At 41.2% G+C, this 14060-nt stretch overlaps 2 protein-coding genes across 20 annotated transcripts in view; one reads left to right on the forward strand and one right to left on the reverse strand.

Annotated features, from left to right (window-relative positions):
• Positions 1-14060, forward strand: part of CBR4 (carbonyl reductase 4) — a 239934-nt gene that overhangs the window by 18727 nt on the left and 207147 nt on the right. For 12 of the 15 annotated variants that reach the window (XM_081875452.1, XM_081875453.1, XM_081875445.1 and 9 more), the window contains 2 exons: positions 2956-3059; positions 4929-5109. The exons of 1 other annotated variant lie outside the window; for it this stretch is intronic. The gene's annotated coding sequence lies outside the window, so the exon portion shown is untranslated. Of the gene's footprint in view, positions 1-2955; positions 3060-4928; positions 6213-8329; positions 9276-14060 lie in introns of those variants that run through there. 2 more of the 15 variants (XR_014159892.1, XM_081875454.1) reach the window with 2 other exon arrangements.
• The window catches only part of PALLD (palladin, cytoskeletal associated protein), a 218710-nt gene continuing 204770 nt past the window's right edge, over positions 121-14060 (reverse strand). For all 5 annotated transcript variants that reach the window (XM_081875220.1, XM_081875221.1, XM_081875222.1 and 2 more), the window contains 6 exons: positions 11585-11679; positions 9270-9402; positions 6836-7043; positions 4881-5046; positions 3605-3738; positions 121-2089 (listed from right to left, as the gene is read on the reverse strand). In XM_081875220.1, coding sequence (XP_081731346.1) covers positions 1917-2089; positions 3605-3738; positions 4881-5046; positions 6836-7043; positions 9270-9402; positions 11585-11679 — 909 coding nt within the window. In that variant the 3' untranslated portion in view covers positions 121-1916. The remainder of the gene's footprint in view (positions 2090-3604; positions 3739-4880; positions 5047-6835; positions 7044-9269; positions 9403-11584; positions 11680-14060) is intronic.

A 14060-nucleotide genomic window follows, 5' to 3' on the forward strand; every position in this document is an offset into this window, starting at 1 on the left:
TCCTAAGGATGTAAATCATAAGCCTACTGGAGTTCAATGGGCTTTACTTCCCATAAGCATGTAGGAGTGTACCCAGTTTTATTTTTGATGTCTTAAGTCCATGACCCAGAAAAAAAACAATTATTAACTTGTGTAATATTTATTGATGTTAAACCCACATGATATCAGCACAACAATCCAAAGTAGTATGATTGTACTTTTTTTTTATAAATACAAATAAAAAGAAGCAAAATGCTACTAGTGAAGCTAAACAAATATAGATTAGCGAGTCACATTTGAGAAAAGTTTGGTAAATGAATGATAGGACAGTTTTATATGACAGATTGTGTATGACAGTACAGATATGTAAGAAATGCTTATAACAAGCTGTAACCACTTGCAGCAGTTTGCATAGAAAAATAACTATATTCTGTGCTAAAAGTTAATTAGCTGCTTAAAAAAACCTGGTTTGTGTACTTAACATGGGTGCAAAGCAATACATGTATAGCAGTAATGCAAAATATATGGTGTGGTACATAATACAAAACTTCTCTTAAAAAGTACTGCACTTGAATAACTGAGTTGAGATAAAAGAGGCAACATTTTTATTATAAATAAAGTACTATAAACGTGCTTTGATAAGGAATACAGTGTTTTCCTTTTCTAGCAAAGTACTCTTGTACCATCAAAACCACATCTTTTTTCCTGCCAGACTCAATTGAACTCTTAAATTGATTTTGAATGTTAAATGGCTTAATGCCTAAGTGAAGTCCAGTTAGATGCAGAACTAGTCTACATTCCGGAAGTTTGACCATTTTTACTTTCTTCACGAAGTCTCAGTCTTAGGCAGGGCTATTATTCATTGCTGCAGTAAGCAATAACACAAAATTGTAACATCTAGTACACATGCATGCAGTGTTTAAAATATAACACCATTTTCTTTATCATCATTCTGCATTCCCTCCTATTTACTAATCTATTCTCTGTAGTGTGCTTATCATTCAAACTCTTTCAGACTCGCTCCTTTCCCCACGTACTCTATACTCATCACTTTTGTCATGGTGTTCTGGTCAAGCAAATCTCCAGTATGATGATGATGATTTAAAGCATTTGGGTAACCATGGAATTTCAAAGAGATGAAGTGCAATGTTTTCTCAAGACGCTTTCATTCTGAGAGAAAACGTCTGTCCTACTGCCCCCGTCCTGTCCTGCCCCACCTGCAAATTTTAATACTGTAAAATAATCCCATCCCATAATGTCCAGATTTTAAGTTATCTTATGACTTAGTCTGGCAGTACAGTTTTAAGTCAGCCACTTCTTGCCAGAAAACAAAGCTTTCAGGTGTGAAGCTTGCTTGCTTATCCTAAGTTTCTTTAAGCAAGCAGCCTCCTTTTCCCTTGAGAATAGAAAACCGTTTACAGAGATACTAATTTCATTTAGATGTCTCTTCCTTTTCCCCTTCCATCAGTATATTGCACATTTTTTACTGCTGTTAATCAGAATGTGTTGCTGATACACTTGCTGCTGTGTTGTAGCTTTAAAAAATGACTAGCATTATTCATTACGAGTTATAGCACCTACAACTTGCAAAAGGCACTTGGTGATAAGTTCTGCAGTGTGCTTGCTTCCGAAAAATCACATTCACTTCAGCATTTGGCATTTGTGAATAGGATTATTTAAAAACAGTGCTACCCCCATAGTAATGAAACAGTTATGGTGAAGGTGATGTTCATGTGTAGGGGCTGTACATTTTCATTGAATAATCACTACTTTAAATTGTAACAACGAGCAAGAAATACATGATTAAGGTGTTTTTTTATCTTTTGCACACAATGGTGTTTGCCTTTCACATAAAGTGGCATAAATTATCATTGGTCAAGACAATGGCTTTCAGTGTTTTCACTTTGAAAGGAAATGGTAGGCCTGATAGCCAAGATTTACAGATCATCACTTTCTACCAATCCAGATTGTAGTGTCAGGTGTCCTGGGTTTGCTTCTGGCTGAAACGCAGCTTTGATGTCTAGTCCTTGGTCAGAAAGTGCTGCATATCGACTAGCTGAGGGACGCACCTTCTTTGGTTTGGTGGTCTGGGGCTGTTGCTGCCACTGAGCTGCAGAAAGGGAAGGAGGAAACAGTTTGCTGCTGTAACATAAGCACCACAAATGGAATTTTTTTTAGCCCTGGTTAAGAGGGCATTCCTCCAGCAACATATTACAGTGCTACCTTGGGTTAATACGCTTCAGGTTACAGACTCTGCTAACCCAGAAATAGTACCTCGGGTTAAGAACTTTGCTTCAGGATGAGAACAGAAATTGTGCTCCGGTGGCATGGTAGCAGTGGGAGGCCCCATTAGCTAAAGTGGTGCTAAGAACAGTTTCAGGTTAAGAACGGACCTCCAGAACGAATTACGTACGTAACCTGAGGTACCATTATATAGGAAATCTCCTTGATTCAGTATTTCTCCTTAGTCATAAACTAGAGTTTTGAGAACATTTAAGCCTGGATAGATTAGCCTGTAAAAGGAACCAGGAGGGCTTAAAACCCCAGAGAGCTACTGCCACTCAGTGTAGACCAGCCTTTCTCAACCTGGTGCCTGATGGATAGTTTTAGACTACAACTCCTATCAAACCCAGCCACCATGACCAATGATGATGGGAGCTGTAGTCAAAAACACTGGAGGGCAACTAGGTTGGAGAAGGCTACTGCAGACAATACTGAGCAAGATGGACCACTGGTTTCACCTAGTATAAGGCTGATTTCTATGTTTTTAACATGTACAACCATGGCTAGTAGCTCCACCAGCTGAAGCTTATAAACTTTAGAGAAATAATATGTAGAGGAGCATGCTTTCATCCATTTTCTGATAACCACATGGCACACAAGGTACTCATCACTGGCAAATCATCTTTTCCCCTCTTCCATTCTGTACCACTTAACCTTCTCTCTGATGAATTTCCTTCCTCTGCTTTCTTCCAGTTGCACAGATCTTGGTGAACTTGGCAACAGAATATGGGATTCACTCCAGGCAGTTCAGACACTAGATGCTTTCCCAACTGCATGCAGCCAATCCTGACTGCACAGTGAGTGCATTGGTTTGATATGCCACTAATCCACACCTTACTTTGTTCTTCGGTTCACAACGTGATTTTTTTTAAAAAATGTACAACTTAGCTATGAGATAGTCTTATCCACAGGTAGTCAATGAAGCATGTCTGGATGGTTGCAATCTTTAATTACCAATCCACAGATATGCCGGGGACTGGAAAAACATGGGCACCTCTGAACCTAGGGAAAGTGGAAGCAATGCAGAGCATTCTTCCAACCCCACCTGCAAATTTGAATATACGTGTGGAATAGGCTGTTAGGAACATTTGTTTGGTATTTCCCACATGGGCTGCAAAACTAGAGGGCTCCTACATTGTATAGACCTATTCTTAAAGTACAATAATCATGGTTTATGGATTTCAATAGAGCAAGGATGAGGAACTTGTGGCACTCCAGATGTTGGACTCCCCAACACTGCCCAAGCTGGCTGGGGCTGATGGAAGTGCAGCAACATCTGGAGGGCCACAGGTCCCCATCTATGACAGTGTATTGCTTTTCTACAGGGAGCAGCTAAACTTACTATAGACATCCAGCCTTGCTGTGCAGGACACAATCCCAGCCTCATTCTTTGCTGACACAGTGTACCAACCAGCATCTTCTTTTGTAGCTCCCTGAACAAGCAGGCAGATATAGCCATGGTTATCCTGGTGCATGCTGAAATAGAAGTAAATAACAATAGTGGCATGGTTATGTACATTTATTATTTTAAATGATAGTTTGTTTATTCAGATTTTGAATTGAAGAGGCTGGTTTTCAATTCCTTGAGCAGACCAATGCCAGGGATTAATTTCAGGATAAGCGTAAACTGAACCCATCCACCACTTTTTCAGGGTATACCTAGGCCCACTTATCACTTTTGGCAATGTTGCTCCCTCCCACTGGGAAATGAAAATATATAACCCAGGTGGGACATTTGGCTGGGGAAACTTAGCCAGATGGGCGGGGTACAAGTAAAAAAATTATTATTCTTATTATTGGAGGGATGGGGAAACTGCAACCCTCCAGATGTTGGACTACAAGTCTCATCATCCCTCTCACCATTGGCCATGCTGGCTGGGATAGATGGGAATTGAGTCCAGCAACTTCTGGAGGGCTCAGGTTCCCAGCACTTGATAAAACTAGCATCAGTGCAAGAAACCATTTGTTATCTTTTCCTCCCACTGTACTTTATTTATTAATGTGCTGTACCGCCTCACTGCTTCTGCACATCTCCAACTCCTGCCCCACCATGTAAACCTAAAACATTCTGCAAGTCTTACATTGGAAGCAGGTTCCTGACATCAAGGTGAGGGCTGGAGGTTTGCCACCCACTGTGTTCAATATTTATTACAGGTAGCTTTTAAGAATTCAGAAATAGCAGTTCTTTGTAAACCATTCCCAAGAAAATATATTTGTAATTCATTTATTTTCAGGGTTTTAAAAAATTATATAGCTGTAAGACCCAATGTAGATAACGATATGCTGATTATTCCTTAAGGAAGCATCTGGTAGGTCCATTCCTGCCAACACATGTTATCAATAAGAACAAAAAGAAAGCTTATAATTCAATTTCATCTTGTAAACTGTCAGTCTTCCCTATGCTGTCAACTGCAGAATCAGAGCCAGCTATACAGTACTGTGTTTCCCACTGCCAGGAGACCACCAGCCCCTCCCTCCACCCCAACAAACCTAGCGCCATTATGGACCATCCACAGATCCAAAACCTACCCGAGAAATAAAAGCAAATGCAACCCCTGACCAACACAATACATGAAAATTTCAACGTCAAGCAGAGACTCAGAATAAACAAGACTAACCTCACTCTGTCAGTATTGTATGTGAGCGACTCGTTTTCTTTCTTCCAGAAGATCTGAGGGTGTGGCACACCTGAAACCCGGCATTCCAGTCGCACAGGATACCCCTCAGCTACACCTGTGTTTTGTAGCTTCTCTACAAATACAGGTGGCTTGTGTGCTTCCTTAGCTATAAAAAAAGAAATAACTTTTCTCTCTCCCTCATTTGAACCAATAAAATATCCCATACATATTTCCCCGCGTTTCCTGTTGGTGTTTCTGAGCAGGAGCAGCACATGGCATGTAGTGGCATTGGGAAAGCTTTTTTTGCATTTTGGCAGCAACTGAATTACATCTTAGATTGGGGGGGGGGGATACAATCTGGTCAGACTCAAAATGACTTCACTAGGAGAGTTGTGCAAATTCTTATTTTCCTCCTCCCAAAATCACAAACTTGAGGTGCTCAGGTGGTTGGGGATTGTGCTCAGTTTATAACTGTGCTTTTAATACACAACAACAACAACAACAACAACAACAACAGGCCAGTAGATGTTCTTCATCTCTTTAGAAGACGGAACATAGCTGACTTACCCACTTTAATTTTCCACTTGCAAAGGAGCCTTCTAAGAACTATCCTAGCTGCATGGGAGCTATTTATGCATGAGTGAATCCACAGAGATGGGGTACTTGCTAAATAATCCAAACACGTGAGCGTGGAAGGGGCTGATCTCAATGCTATTTCTAGTAGAGGTATGACACGTACACCCTTGAAGGCAGGGTGCTGATCCCATAGCTTACTTTAAACCAGTGATGGCCTAACTTGGCCCTCCAGCTGTTTTTGGACTACAACTCCCAACATCCCTAGCTAACAGGAACAGTGGTCAGGGATGACGGGAATTATAGTCTCAAAACAGCCGGAGGGCCGAGTTTAGCCATCACTGCTATAAACCCACACATTATTGGCTATTTGTGGTTGGATCTTTCACATCTTTTGCCTGAAAACTGCTAACAGAGAAGGCCAGGATATCATTTAAAGATCCCCAAAGCCATACACAATTGTCCCTTCCTACAGTCACTCATTGCTCTGATCTCCGAGTTCAACTGTTGTACAGTGAATTCAAATTACCAATTCAAATTTAAGACACAACCCACCAAGCACTGTTCCTAAACAATCCATATGCATTTTGATAGCACTGTAGGGAATGCAGAGACTGTTCACCCATCTGTAGTCCCCCCCCTTAATTATATACTTGTGAGCCTTTTATTTGTTATAGGAAAGCTGGTGCAAGTGTGTTGTAAAAAAAGAGGCATCAGCTGAAAGCCCACGTGTCAAACTCAGACTGTCAGGATTTTCAGGTAGGATTCAATCATCCCAGAAAATTCAGGCTGCTTAAATAAAGCTGGTTTGGAGCTCTTGTGCAACAAACCCATTTTCCCAAAAGATCAGACTTTTCCTGATAAAGTGACTGCAAAATGCACTGGAAATTGCAGGATAATGATACAACATGGTCTGATCTCCCCAAAGACAGATCAGAGTGAATGCTCATTAAATAGCAGATGTCATCTAACCTCTCCACAAACAAATGCGGCTAAATGCTCATTAAACAATAGTCTAGGAGTGACCAGAGTGGCCTTAAGAAAGCTCATTAAACAATAGTCTAAGAGTGACCAGAGTGGCCTTAAGAAAGCCATCCCCTCTCAAAACCACTATTTCATGGCAGCCACATATCCTCCGTCTCCCCAAATGTGAGCTTGTTAATTCCCACCCCACCGCTGAGAAAGTCTCTCTGGGAAAAATATTGATTATGCCCAAATCCTTAAAACCCCCAAAAGGAAGATGATTTATTGCCAAAGAGGCCAAATGCATCTTCAAAAAGAACACAGCAGAAAGCAAACTCTGAATTCCTGGGGAGCTTAGGCATGCCAAAATAAATTAAGTCTTGTACAGCTAGGCAGGAGGCAAGGTGTGGAGATGTTACCTGCAACGATCAGTTCCAAGCTGAAAGTGTTCTGACCAGCTCGATTGGTGGCAACACATGTATAGATGCCAGCATCCCTTGCTGTGACAGGCTCTATGATCAGGGAGTGTACACCATTCTCCCGTACAAGCATTTTGTGGGAGCTGTCAGAACGTATAACTCTTCCATTGACTTGCCAGCTGATATCTGGTGTTGGTAAGCCACTGACCTTAAAATGGAACACAGAAGAAACCTCAGCGGGACAATAGCATGGAGAGACAATAGAAAAAATACAAGCATTTGTTTCATGAGTATCCAGTATGAAGGCCCAGAGCCACTCCTGAGGGGGAGGGACCCCTCCTGTTTATATACATTTCCTCTTGTTTTTATTTCTCCCTAACCTTCAAGGCCATAAATGGATCAAAACCCATCACCACTTTTTTTTTTGGGGGGGGGCAGGACAGGGGAGGATTTCCAAGCACCTCCTGCCTTCAGTGGCAAAGTGTATTTCTAATATACATTCCATAATAGCATTAGGTATTATGACACACAGAATGAAGCACTTTCACACGTGATCAGTCAACTCCTTACACTTTTGCCCTTGATTACCAAGAGGAGCAATCCTTTCAACATCCCTTTCTCTCCATAACAGCTGCATGGAGCCAAGTATTGAGAAAAGCAAAGGAAAGAAGGAATGTGTCGGGAAATTTATCACTGAACTTCAAATTCCATTTCAGCTATACATTCATCACTTCTTATACTACATATTCAGAATGCTTTGAACAAACCACAGCTTGTTGAAAGATGTGCATCATTAATAATACTTACTGCTTATAAAATGTTGTTTTAGCAACAATGTCATGAAAAGCTCAGGGAGGCTTCAAAAGCAGACAAGTAAAATTCCGGATTGCTTAGTTCTGTTACGCAAAGCGCCTGAGCACCTTTCAAATGCAATCGTTTTCAAATTGTACCTCTGCACAAGAAAACTTAAGTGGGATAAAACAGGAGTGAGGAATATCTTTTAGCCCAAGGGCCACATTCCCTCATTGGAAATTTTCTGAGGGACTCATTCCAGTGGTGAGAGGAGTGAGGCAGAAGTGGGCAGAGCGATGGATGCAACTTTTACCTTTGCACAGAAAACAACATAAATAATAAATCAGACTGCCTAGACACCCATCTTTCTACCTAGGCAAGCAAGAGGCATCTCATTTCAAGGACATATTCCAGCCAGGGAAAAGCACTGGAGGAGGGGGTGGAGTAAGGCCATTGAAGGATGTGTCTTGGGGAAGAGGCAAAGCCAAGGGAAAGTCCTAATGACTAGGTTGAAAGCTTGAGAGGGAAGCTGCCCAGAGTGGCTGGGGCAACCCAGTCAGATGGACGGGGTACAAATAAAATAATATATTAGAGGGCCACATTTGGATCCCATGGCTTGAGGATCCTCATCTCTGGGTTCAAAGGAGGAATGAAAACTGAATGTTACAGATGAATATGCATTATATTTTCCTCTCTGTTCAGATGTATCTCAGTTCAGAACTTCAACATTGGTTCAGGTATCGACCAGGAGAATTACGGCCTTCACCTGGGCATGTGGCTTCAGTGAGACAATCTAATAGTTGCGCTGATATAATGCAAAACACAGTAGTATGACAGCTTTGCAAGCAGACATTTGTACATTTCACAAGGAGGCATCAGAATGGGACATCCAACTACATCTGGCCATTTATTTACTTAGGTTTTAAGCTTGCCCACTCCAAATACAGTAGGATAAATTCATAAATCATCATATTCCTTCCCAACCAGATGCAAAATTCTCATATTTCATTTCACAGGTCAAGTAATATAGAGGGTGAAAATCTGGTGGCATCTGTTTGATAGGCCAGCTAGAAATAGGAGCACAAATGTAGATTACCTTTGCTGTGCTCCTGGAATATTTCTGTGCTTCCTGCTTGCTTTGTTACAACAATGCATGTCTACTCTTCAGCTAGTCTAACTTCCTGGTAAGTGCGCAAAAGGTACAGGATTGCAGCCTTTGGCTCTATTTTGGAAACCCATGCATTCAAATCCACTAGAGGGAGCACATATTTTATCTATAAATCCATTACCAGAGCGGTGCTTACTGTTAACTTTTACAATGTCATTTTTCATGTGATAACATTTCATAAAACATTATGAATCTCTGCCTTTTATTATTATTTCAGTATCTGCTGGAGAAAGAAATAAAACTGCCTTTAAAAAGCTGAACTGGAATCCAGCCTATGCAGTTACAAAGTGATCTGATCAGGAATTCAACTACAACACAAGTTTATGGGAGTCATCTCTCCACAAGTGGAATACGACTATTAGGCTCACCATTTCAACCAACCCCATGTATTTGACCAAAAAAAAAAAGTATATGATGATCGTAAAATCCAGTTGAATATGACCTATAAAGGTTAAAATAAAATTAAAAATGTACCTTGCAGTCCATTCTGCAAAGTTTTCCTTCTTGAACTATCAGATCTCCCGGGGCCTGCAGGAAATGAGGTCGGAAGAAACGCTCCTGGATTGGTTCATTTTCATCTCCACTATCCCTTGATCGAGATCGAGGTCTGCAAAAATATATAAGAGACAAGACACATTCATTTTCGTTCCCAGGCTCTGCCCTAACTGTAGCCTTAGGTTAAGAGGTTTTTCATTATTGACATTATTCCCAAACCCTCAACAATGCACATACTTTTAAAATAAAAGTAAATATGACCAAAATGATGGACTAGATTCCACACATATGTTCCCTCACCTGTGACCATCAACACCCCTCCCCTAAACTTTCATTAATTTCAAAGTAGACTTTGAATTGGACTAAGATGAGAGGAATTTTTCTTATGTACCCTAAGCAAATTCTTGGCTTTCAGAAGAACTTTGGGGCAGGGGGAAGAGAAGGCTCTCTACCACAATACTGGTCAATAAAATGAGTAAGATGCAAAGGAGCAAAAGGCAACCTCTGCATGCCTACTAGAACATAAATTCAAATTGCTCCCTATTTATGAGTCACATAAGGTTTGCTCTGTTACGAACACATCCAAAACTGAGTGCTGACAGAAGCTCGAAAATATATGAAGTGCCAGATGTTAGCAACACCATCATGTTTCAATTAATTTTGGATATATTACACACACCCATACAAGAAAATCAATAAGAGACTGTGGAATTGTGCATTTAAATCAATCTCTCACTAGTGGACCAAATAGCTTGAAAACACACACACACACACACACACACACACCCCACATACCTAAATTGGACATTATGCTGCTAAATTTATCATGTGTAATTTATTTTAGTGAGAGAGATGCAAGGACATGCTTAATCATTTTCTGACAAAGGGTGTAGCTCAAACATTTTCTTATATTTGGCTGGATCACTACTTTTAGTTTTTCTTGATTTTTCCTCTTGCCTTTCTCTTATCATACACTTCTACATTTTTCTTCATCTTTGCAATGTTTGAAAACATGGAAGTGTGCATGCACACTCTTAACTAGTTTCTTCAGAACATACACAGCAGTGGCAAAGAGTTTAAAGGAAACCAGATCTCAGTTCCTTACAGCAAACTGCCAGACAACTCCACCATTTTTTTTACTTTGCATTCCCCCACCAACAGAAAGCTTTTTCTTGTGAACATCAGGACAAGGCTACTAATTGCTGCTTAAAGTTGTCCTGATGTAGCAACTGAGTTCCACCAGGTGTTCCTGGGTCCACATGCATATTGTATAGGGATTGTGCATCTCTGCTTCTAGTTTTGTATGTTTATCATAGCAAACACCAGTGAAACCCAGGGACTGCATAAAGCCTGGAGCAACCTCTAACATACATTGCTTTGGCTTAGTGTGATGTGTAGACCAGGCCAATGCCATGCTAAGCGATTACACAAACAGGCAGAGAGAAAATCGCAGTCGCTCTGCTTCTCCCTGATTGTTCTGTTGCTGTGCTGCACTGCACCAAGCCATTGTTTATTTAGCTCAGCATGTCATCCAGACCTAGGCATGTGGTTTAGTGCCTCCGGGTAAACAAAGAGCTGTAAACCATGAGACAAAGTTTTGTTACAGCTAGTGGTCAGTCTTGAGAGAGAGCCAAACTAGGAACTCCGTTTTGGATGACATGCTAAGCCGAACTTGGACTTAGTGCAGTGCAGCAGCAAAATAAATGGGGAAGAGTCAAGCGGCTGGGATCTCCTACCCAGAAGCCTGTGTTTTTGGGGCTTGACGACATTATGTGGGAATCAGGTCTCTGCAAAATGGACCCAATAGTGGTGGTTGTTTTTAAATGTGTTGATAAGGAATTTAACCTTCAGTCATTAAATGGCTTTGGACCCAAGTATTTTAAGAAGTGCTTTCTCTTGCACACAAATCTGCCGGGAAACTAAGGTATACTTTCTGAGGTACAGCAGTTGACTACAAGAGAAAAGGCCTTTTTGGTAGTGGCACCCAAACTACGGAACCCTACCCCGAGACATGCACCTAGGGTGTTCTGCAAATTTCACTTTCAGTGTCCATTTCATATATTTAACATTTTAACTATTTTACCAAACAGTTCAGTTAGCAGGATTAGGATTAGGTTGAACATTTTAGGCATCTAATACAGAATTTCCTATGACGAACTGTTAACTGTGTCAAGAATGTTGGGAATCAAGGCAAGCATTACCAGAAATAAACATGGAAGTATTTATTTCTGTATTGGAACCCAAAAGGACTCATGTTAGAACTCTTGGGAAAGATGTGCATATGCCTTTGGTACCTTCTGACATGCGGCTGACTAGGAGGTGTCCGGGGACTACGTCCTCTCTGGTTGACAGCTTGGACCATCAGCCTTCCTGTACAGCTTACCCTGCCCTATCAAGCAATGGAAGTAAAATACAGATGTTATACATTTGAAAAAAAAACACACAAAACAATTATGCTGTCAATATTAATTAACATTGAAGACTACACCAAGTGTTACACAGTTGTACCAAATGCTTCCACTGGAGAGAATCTTGTACTTCCCACAGCTGGTGTGTGCATGAAAGAGAGCAGAGAGCTAGATGCCACCAAAGACATTATAGAAGAGCAGAGGATGCCACGGGTTAATCTACAGAAGGGCAAGAGAACCCAAGGACTCTATAGAATAAAGGCACAGAGAATGTGCAGCAATGTCTACAGCAATCACCAATGGCAGCTCCAAGCTTTGTCCGGCTTTGTCCAAGCTGTTGGGCAGGATTGCCCCAGGCGGATCCTTCCCTCTTCACCATCACAGCTGCTATTTACTTGTCTTTTCCGTCTCGGCCCAATCTACATTGTCACCCGGCTGTTTTTATTCTGTTAGTAAATTACTATGGCTATTGCACTGAAAAAATTGTGTTTGCGTATGGGATGTTGTTACATTCTGGGGAAAACCAGGCATGGCGAGTTAATAGGTAACTTATAACAAAGTAACACATTAAGCCACACACCCCTGGGATTTCAAAGTCACACCAAAAGCATACAAAACCAGCTGTACAAACACAGAAAGAGCCTGTAGCCAGTCAGCTATTGTTTGCTTGTACAAATATCTCTCCCTCCCCCCCCCCCCAAAATAAAAAATCTAAGAGGTAGAACCAGAAAGCTGAATGGAAAGAGCAATAAATATTTCTGGCATGTATTCTTATGTACTTGAACAACAAGGAATTTGTTTTCCAAAGCATGAGGAAGGCTGTGACAATTACACCACCACCACTACCTACTACTACTACTACTACTTCTTCTCCTTCTCCTTCTGATACTTAACATTTTAAGAGCACCTTTGAGTATTTAAAGGACTTCATATACATTCATTTTATTTATTTTGTACATTTATGACCTGCGTCTTTCTTCCATCATGGAACTCATGCTGCAGCATCCAGGGCATTCTCCCCTTTAGGCACCGACCAGAATATCTGCTCACCCTCTCCAGGGGTGATGTGGCACTTGCAGCCTGGTGACTCACCTATCACCACCTGCTGTACTGCTGTGGATCTTGCTTCTGACAAATTCCCCTCTCCTGCCAGCTGCTGGAATTCAAAATAACTGCTTGAGTGGGAGCCTCTGCTTCTCCCTCCAAGGTGGTGTCCCGTTAAAGGGATGCCGGGGAAGGTGCTTTGGGGCAACAGCATTCACCCACGCAGCAAGACTGGGGGGGTGGTGTTTGCACCTACTTTATGTATGTTATGGATCAATCCCAGATACGGCCTTGACCCCTGGTATCCCTCCAGCAGGTGGGCTGGAAGTGAGGGTGGCTAGCCCAATGCCATGCCAAACTCACTGACATCTGTAATAAAAGTTGTGGCTTAATTTATTCCACAAAATGTCAGTGGTTTTGGTTTCACTGAGCCGTCCTGATGGGGCGAGTTTATGGCATTTGGGCATGCAATCAGACTCACTCAGCTTTCTCAAGGTAGCTGCATCATCTTCCCTCCTCACCGTGCCCTGGGATCGACACCCCTGTAAGGTATGCCTGTATTATTATTTCCCATATTTCTAGGTGAGGAGGCAACTCACGTTACTGTAAGCCACCCAGATAACTTTTAGGTTATGAGACAGTATAAATATGTCTTAAGTTGGTTTTTTTAAAAAAATCCCATTGAAATACAAAGGAGGAAAAACATTTAAAAGAAGGGTACTAAATAAATACAGCACCCCAAGTTCATAGTAAGAGAAAGGATATCTGAATAAAGGGATTTCCAAATTTGTAGCACAGTCTCTTAGCCCTTTATCAATGTGTTCTCCTCCCTAAAAGGACACAAAATGTAAAGTTAAACCAGCAAAGGGTTGTTGTTTTTTTTAAAAAAAGACTTTACTGTCTTCTTATAAGTATTTGAAATGTGTAATTAGTCTTTTGGTGAGGATGACAGAGTGTGTCAGCCACATGTAGTAAAAAAAATTAAGAGTGGTCCCAGTTTGCAAACTGGAGTTAAGAGGTGAATCCTAGGTCTGGAGAAGCTGAAAAACTAACAAGACAAGGGTTGGGAACTTGTGGCCCTCAGTATGTTGCTGCACCATAAAGCTCGTTCAAAGAAGAAAGTTGGGTCTTTGTAATCATGATATCACTGCGCTTGTGTTTTCCCTGGAGCTGCATTGGACTAACAATTCTACAACAACTTTTTAAAAGCCGTAATACATTTTGCAAATGCAGGCTTCAAGCCAGCACACAATTATGTGTACTTGAATCTGGCTAAAATCCAGTGGGACTTAAGCACACATAATTATCTTCTGGATTG

The sequence above is a fragment of the Podarcis erhardii genome (assembly GCF_964252035.2).
Source record: "Podarcis erhardii genome assembly, chromosome: 9".
Lineage (NCBI taxonomy): Eukaryota > Metazoa > Chordata > Lepidosauria > Squamata > Lacertidae > Podarcis > Podarcis erhardii.